The sequence below is a fragment of the Gymnoscopelus braueri genome (genome assembly GCF_963280865.1).
Source record: "Gymnoscopelus braueri genome assembly, chromosome: 24".
Lineage (NCBI taxonomy): Eukaryota > Metazoa > Chordata > Actinopteri > Myctophiformes > Myctophidae > Gymnoscopelus > Gymnoscopelus braueri.
Genome location: NC_137626.1, coordinates 33,261,572 through 33,269,747, shown reverse-complemented (window position 1 = coordinate 33,269,747; position 8,176 = coordinate 33,261,572). Strand labels below are relative to the sequence as shown.

Sequence of the window (8,176 nt, the reverse complement as noted above, 5' to 3'; positions counted from 1 at the left end):
GTAAGGGACCAATGGTCCATCTGTACACTCTCAGAGTTACAGACGTGCTACGGACCCCCCCTCCTCCCCCCTCTTGGTCCCGGGATCTGACAGAGTACCAAAGTCACGGCATATTTTTGTATCGGAATCCCCCATAGGCAAATCTTAGATCGTGTCATATTATGATGCCATCTAAGATTGATAAGAACTGTGTTCCAAAAATATACAAATCACCCCCGATTCAGTCAGGTACGTGACTCTGTGTCGTTTATGATATTGAGTTACATTTTTGTAACGTCTGTGTTTGTATAAAAAAATAAGTCTTACTCTTTGGATAAATTAGTCCTTTTTCACCGTCAGTTGAAGCTTCATATCCATAAAATCGTCAGGGTGATTTATTTATTTTTGTAACACAATCTGAGATTTGCCCATGGGAATACCAATACAAAAAATAACTGTGGCCCAGGGGGATAGCGCCCTCTAGCGGTAATGACGCCAGACTTCGGTGCTCTATATTGAACCGGACGGTCTTACCGATAAGACGTCAGTCCTGCAAAAAAAAAAAAAAAGCAACCGGGACCAGCCTATTAGCTCCGGAGCATACTTGTATTGTAGGGCGTTGATCCCGGGCATATATAATTTATATATATATATGTAAATTGTCATTCTAATTATTGTTTGTATAGTTTGTTAATTGTGTGATCCTCAGTGCAGCGGTCGCACCAGGTACAGCTTGTCGCCGTGCTCGCCGGTGAAGATGGGCGCCTTCCGGTAGTGCTCCACCAGCTCGTCCATGGTGGAGAAGCGCCGCTGGCCGATGCAGTAGAGTCCTCCTCCCCCCTCCTCCCCCGGCTCCTCCTCCTCCCCCGACCGCTGCACCCTGAAGTGCTTGTTCTTGCCCGCCGCCTTCAGAGACACGGAGAAGTCATTGGGCTGGAGTGGAGAGAGGGGGAGAGAGAGAGGGACAGGGAGAGGGAGAGAGAGAGCGGGGAGAGAGAGGTAGAGGGAGAAATTACATATCGTCACCTTGCTAAACTAATGGCCTATGTCATGTTTCGAGGAAAATTATATTTTTGCCTAAGTCAGCTCCTCATGACACTGGCCACCTCTGGTAAAATCGCCTATCTCCTAATTGAAAAGGATCATGCTGTTCCCTCTCCTTTTAGTATAATGGCCTAACTCCCTAGTGTGACTTAGGCCAAAATAGGCAATTGTTTTGGCCTAAGTCACATGGTTTTGTGACTTAAGCCCCAAAAAAATGCCAAAAAATGGCCTAAATCAGTAAATCATTTGGCCTAAATCAGATTTAATCCTATTTAAATCTCTTATGTTACATAACTGACAGACAGTGTTATTTTAATTTTAATAGTCATAATTTGTAATAAACGTTTTGGGTGAAATGATTAAGATATATCATATAGTTTTGTTTTGGATCAGTTTTTTCTGAAAATGACTTAAGCCATTAGTTTAGCAAGGTGACGATATTGAACACTATGAACTTCAGCCAGCACACCAGCAGAGGGAGCTAGAGTTCCACGGTCAGATTCTAATTGCTTCACCAGCTATTGACAACTTATTTTTCCAGGAACAGGGTTTTTTGCTGAGATCTACAGTATTGTGTGGAAACAGAGTGAGTTATATATATTTGTTTCCAAACTTCCCACATGTTCGCATGTGAAACATGTGTTCCATTACAAGCACAACCTCCAGCGGTGGAAAGTACAATTTGAGATACTTTTACTTTATTTAGAGTATGTACATTTTTCAATACTTTATATTTCCACTCCACTCCATCTAAATGTAGTTCTTACTAGCTACAAGCTACTTTGTAGATTTAGATTATTACCAAACACACCATATACTGTCTATTCGAAAATAGACGATCTACAGGAGCTTGTCATTTTACTTTGGTATGTATAATCTGATGCCAATACTTCTGTACTTTCACTTAAGTAAAATTCTGAATGCCGGCCTTTCACTTGTACCAGAATATACTTCTTATACTATAATGTATTGCTACTTTTACTTGAGTGAAAAAAATCCTACTTAGCCTACTTCTTCCACCACTGAAAGTCTCCACCAAATGAGACTAGAGAATCTCCCATGTGTTCACATGAGCTGCCTCTTATTGCCTCCCTACTGAGAATAATCCAGTTAGCTAAACAATCAAGCACATCTAATTAAAAACCCAGCTCTAATGAACACACTGATCCATTACCGTGAGAGGAATAAGATAATTCATCATTACTGATTTGTGCTAAATGGAAACGCATATAAAAATACTATTATGTACCAAATGTGGCGCAAACACTGTTCAGTACACTGTTTTCTGGAGTAAATAGTACAATATTTGGCTCTGATATGTTGTGTAAAAATGTTTAACACTCAAGTAAAGTAAGAGTACCTCAAAATTGTATTACAGAACCTGAAATTAGTTCGTTTTAGTCTGTCTTTTGAATAAAATACTATTTCGTTTTGGTCATATTTTAGTCATCTGAAATGTTTTATTTTGTGTTGACTAAATATAAGATTCTAGTCAACTAAATCTACAGTTGATTTAGTCAACTAAAATGTATTTTGGCAGGCCATGATGGTGTTGCAATGCCTGATTTATACTTTTGGAGTGTGTCATCCTCATGCAGCCAAGCATAAAATGAAATTATATACAGTAAGTGGCTCAGGGGTAGAGTGGCCGGGTAGAGTGAACTGGAAACCGCAAGGTTCGATCCCGGGTTGGGGGGGCTCCCCCAGAGTTAGTGTCGAAGTGTCCTTGAGCAAGATGCTGAACCCCTAATTGCTCCCGATGAGCAGGTTAGTGCCTTGCATGGTTTCCTCCGCCATCGGTGTATGAATGTGTGTGTGAATGGGTGAATGTAATGCAAAATCTATGTAAAAGCGCTTTGGATAAAAGCACCATTTATTTTAATCATAGTTTTAGTCACCATAGCATAGTTTTTTATGTAGTTTTTATTTAGTGTTCGTCAGTAAAAAAAAGGTAGTCGACGAAACATTTTCATCGTAGTTTTAGTCGACGAAATGAACGATGTCCACCACTGACCCCGTGACTCACCGACGACTCGCTGTCCCGAACCAGGAAGTCTCCCTCGGCGCCGCGCTCGTTGAGGGCGCACTCGGCCTGCTGTCGCGTCACGCCGCCGTAGTACCAGTCCTTGCCGGCGAACTTGCCGGTGCGCGCCGGGCCCGTGTAGAGCGAGGGGGCGGAGCTCGTGCGTGCGGGGGCGGGGCTGTCGCCGACGACCACCACGTAGTTCTTTGGCACGAGTCCCAGCGCGCCGCGGGCGTTACGGCAGCGCCACCACTCCGGATCGTTCTCTGGCTTCTCCACCACCTCCATGATGAGAGAGAGACACAGAAAGAGAGCGAGAGAGAGAGACAGAGAGAGACAGAGAGGGAGAGAGACAAACAGAGGGATAGAGACAGACAGACAAAGAATTATTGTTAGCAACACAAGAGTAGGGGTGTGGCAGTTAATCAAACGAATGAATTTAAGCCATTATAAACAATTATCAATATTTTAATAAAAACAATTAATCGCTATTTTGGGCATGTCATTTTAGGTCAAAATAGCCGATCCACAAGCTCACAATGCGTTGCAATGTGACACATTGTGAGCTTATATATTGCCTATTTTCACTACTAGAGGTTCGGGCCCTCACACCGCCGATCCGACCAATATGTCTGAATCATGGTGTTGGGGGCTTTGTCTGAGTGCCCGTGGTCCCTTTTATGTCCATATATGGAGATCTCTGTATCTGTCTGTCTACCTGTGTCCCTTTTATGTCCCTATATGGAGATCTCTGTAAGTATCCGTCAGTCCTTGTCCCTTTTATGCCCATATATGGAGATTGCGGCCAGATATGTGGCCCTGGACAACCGGATCTCCATATATACCTATATATAGGCGTATCGTGTTTGTTTATGGTTATGCCTGACTCATAGCGACATGCCTATATATGGGCAAACCAGGTTTGTTTATGGTTATGTCTGAGTCATAGTGACGTGGCCGTGGTCCCTATACCCTATATGGGTGTATTGGGTTTGTTTATGGTTATGGTTAAAATAATGCTGAAGTAGTTAATCAGTTTGTTGATGTAGAATATAATATATTCAATCTAATATATATATATATATATATATATATATATATATATATATATATATATATATAGTTTTAATGTTCCAAAAATGTATAAAAATGGTTGTGGGATCTCCCCAGCACCTCCATGATCTCGCCCTTCTCGAAGTTGAGCTCCTCGTCCGTCACGGAGCTGAAGGGGTACAAGGTCTGCACCGTGTGGAGCACCCGGTCCCACACCACGCCACCGCACGATTGGCCGTTTGACACCACCACCGCGGCCCCACCCACTCTCTGGTAGGCGGGGTCACCACCGCCGCCTCCCCCTCCTCGGGTCGATGACGGCTCGATGGACGCCACCTCGCCGTCGCTCTCCTCCAGCACGTAATTGGACGGAAACCAGCCCACCTGCAGTGGTGGAAGAAGCACATAATTGTACTTAAGTGCAGTACTTGAGTAAATACATTACATTACAGTCATTTAGCAGACGCTTTTATCCAAAGCGACTTACAATAAGTGCATTCAACATAGGTAGGGAACAAAACTACAAATCACCAGAAGTCTTAAGTGCATTTTCTGCAAAAACAAGCAACCAAGAGTATACCTAGCGCTAAGGTAAAAGTGCAATATATCAGCTGCCTACTCTCTTAAACATATGAGACAAAATAGCAAAATGAAATGAGCAAGAGCTAAAACAAATAAGTGTATCTACTAAACAAGAGCCAATAAAACAATGCAACAATAAAACAAGAGTTCGTACAACTAGTTAACAACAAGTAGGCCAAGCAAAGAGGAAGGGTAGTGTTTCCTGAAGAGGTGGGTTTTCAGCCTGCAGCGAAAGATGGGCAGTGACTCTGCTGTCCTGACATCAGTGGGAAGTTCATTCCACCACTGTGTGGCCAGAACAGAAAAAAGTCGTGACCGTGTAGATCGACCAGAAGGACCCTTGAGTGACGAGGCAATCAGTCGCCCCGAGGTGGCAGACCGAAGTGGTCGGGCAGAGGTGTAAGCATCGACCATAGCCCGGAGGTAAGAAGGAGCTGTTCCTTTCACTGCCCTATAGGCTAACACCAGGCAACATATACTTAGTTACTTTCCACCACTGCCTGCTTACCCACCTGGCCCGCAGAGCTCCCTCGCCACCAGCCGTCGCTGCACTTCTCCATGACGACGACCTTAGCCCCCTTGACGAGCGTCAGCTCGTCCTCGCGTTCCGCCGCGTACGCGAACTTGACGAGCGCCGGGACGCTGAGGTCGTAGACACGCTCGGTGGCACCGCTCCCTCCTCCTCCTCCGCCGCCATTGGACGAAGGGTACTCGGCCTCCGTGCTGGGCGTGGGAGAGGCGTCCCGCGCACTCGTCTTCCTCTTTGTCTTCCCCAGGCCTGAGAGAGAGAGAGAGAGAGAGAGTCAGGGAGACAGAGAGCAATATATTAATAGTTAGCAACACAAGAGGCAAAGTTGAAATGACCCCAATTATTACAGCTGGGCAAGGCTGTCAATAAACAAACGCTGCAACTATTCATCACTTTCTCCAGGGGCAGTGCCCTCAATACCCTCATACTGTACATGACTAACTACTGTACTTCTCAAAAGTGAGTACAAACCACAATACTTGAGGGAGCGACAAGGATCTGGTACCACCCAAATATAGAACAAACATGGGGAAATTCTCATTCTACTACTCTGCCACCAAAATGTGGAATGCCCTGACACCATCCATTAAAAAATGTAAATCACTGGAATCTTTCAAAACTGGCCTGAAAAATCATCTATCAGGAGACCACAAGGGGAGCTAAATGCAATTTCCCATAGAAAGGTGGCGTCATTCACTGCTGCTTTTTTTTCCTTTTTTTGGGGCGGCAGCGGCTCAGGGGTAGAGTGGCCGGTAGAGCGGCCGGATGGAAGCCGTGAGGTTCCCAGTTCGATCCCGGGCTCCCCCAGAGTTAGTGCCGAAGTGTCCTTGAGCGAGACGCTGAACCCCTAATTGCTCCCGATGAGCAGGTTGGTGCCTTGCATGGTTTCCTCCGCCATGTGTATGAACGTGTGTGTGAATGGGTGAATGTAAAGCGCTTTGGATAAAAGCGCTATATAAATGCACCATTTATCATTTTATTGTATTTGTACATACAATGTTTGATGACATGTTTATTGTGTTATTTTTATACTATGCTGATGAATTGAATACATAGGACCACAATGGAAACAAGTCCACAGCACTTTTTTGTGTTATCCTTTTAGCCTGAATGTAGTACGTGCTGTTAAAATGTTTGTATTCATTCAATGAATCAATCAATTAAAGGTTTATAAACAAACCCGCTGTACCACAGCTTAGTTTAAAAGGAGGTTTACACAAGTCTTTAACATAGCATGATGATCTTATGAGGATAGTTGCATTCATAATTCAGAGAACCTTTTTTTCCCAGCATACATGGTCAAACAGACTCAATTAAATAGGAGCCTCAAAAGCATCTTGTGTGATTGAACGTATTTTCTGTTCACTAGAAGGGCTAGAGAGACGGGGAGACCCCTGTTACTGAACAAAGACTCTATAGCAGTGGACTTCAAAGTTTTTCAGACCAAGGACCCCTTAGCTGAGAGAGAGAGATGAAGCAGGGACCCCCCACTGTATAAAATTGTGTTGCAGATTTAACTTTTTCATTGATTTTGCAGACGGCTTCATAGACTTGTTGGACAGCACATATGTTCAGTGTAAATGTATGTTTTGTTAATGCATTTTCAGACATTTATCCACTTAAACCCTCAATACTCAAGTAAACTTGACCCTTTTTTCCATGTACACAAAATCTCTTCGCCAAAAACAGCAGATCTGCAAGCTCACAAGGTGTCGCAGTGCGATGCATTGTGAGCTTGTAAATCTGCTGTTTTCGGCAAATGTTGCCCCAGAATACGGATGCTAGCGTTCAAGTGGTAAATGTACAAAAAAGAAGGATTTGGTGGCCTCCCTGTAGTAAATCTGAGGACCCCTAAAGGGTCCCGGACCCCCTATTGAAGAACCCTGCTCTATAGCAATTAGGGGTGCAACGTTTCACAAAATTCACGGTTCGGTTCGATATTTTGGTGTCACGGTTCGAAAAGTGGTTCTCAAAGTGGGGTTCCGTGGACCCCCAAGGGTCATTGAAGGGGTTCCAGGGGGTCCCCGGCAAAATTTGTTGATATAGCATCAATCCAATCCAATTTATTTATAGAGCACATTTAAAACTAAATCTGTATTAACCACTTTAAACCTACACTATATACTGTACATGTAGGCTATTTGAAAATCAAACATGTGAACTATCTCATTGCACATTCCGTTCAAAGTGGGTTAAAAAAAGCACTGTAGAAGCTATTAATACCTAAAAAGAAACACATTACAAAACAATAAATTATACTATAAAAACTGGTCAAACTAGGCAAAAAAAATAAAGTAGCTGATCTAAAAGCTCATCAACAAACTATAATATAAAAACTTGTCAAACATTGGCCAAATGGTATCAGAAAGAGGCAAACATTGTGGGGCGGGGGTCCCCAGTTCAAATATGATTATGTTGGGGGGTCCCCTGAAAAGGTTGAGAACTACTGGCTTAGAGGTTGAAGACAGTTGTTTGGAAGCCGGCGAGAGTGTAAACACTTCAGCAGCACTAACGAGCTGCCTGTGTGATTAGTGCAGGAGTGGCCAGGACTACGGCTAGGTATTGATTAGCAATGCTCATTTGCAACGGCTCTCAGTACTACAGCTGGAATAATAATGGACAGTGGGGGCCATTACATTTACAAGTACTGTACTTACAATATTTTTTTTTTATATTTTACAGTATTCATTTTTTTTTCAATATTTTATACTTCTACTCCACTACATCTCAGAGGCAAATATTGCTCTTATTACTCCAATACAATTATTTAAAATAATTGCGTTACTAGTTACTTTGCAGATTTAGATAATAAAAAAAATACCCATTAACCAATGAAGCCTTACGTGATACTTAGGATATTCAGAAAGCTCTACAAGCTCACGTGTCACATCACTACGCATTGTGAGCTTGTAGATCTGCTACTTTTGACCTATATGGTATATAGCAGTGGTTCTCAACCTTTTCAG

General features: G+C 43.2%; 1 protein-coding gene across 1 annotated transcript in view; it reads right to left on the bottom strand.

The window, feature by feature from the left end:
* Positions 1-451: 451 nt before the first annotated feature.
* LOC308080404 (cytoplasmic protein NCK2-like) overlaps positions 452-8,176 on the bottom strand; it is a 74,454-nt gene continuing 66,729 nt past the window's right edge. The window contains exons 3-6 of the mRNA XM_080422247.1: positions 5,194-5,459; positions 4,220-4,483; positions 3,050-3,328; positions 452-912 (exon numbers count right to left, since the gene is read on the bottom strand). Coding sequence (XP_080278373.1) covers positions 685-912; positions 3,050-3,328; positions 4,220-4,483; positions 5,194-5,459 — 1,037 coding nt within the window. The 3' untranslated portion in view covers positions 452-684. The remainder of the gene's footprint in view (positions 913-3,049; positions 3,329-4,219; positions 4,484-5,193; positions 5,460-8,176) is intronic.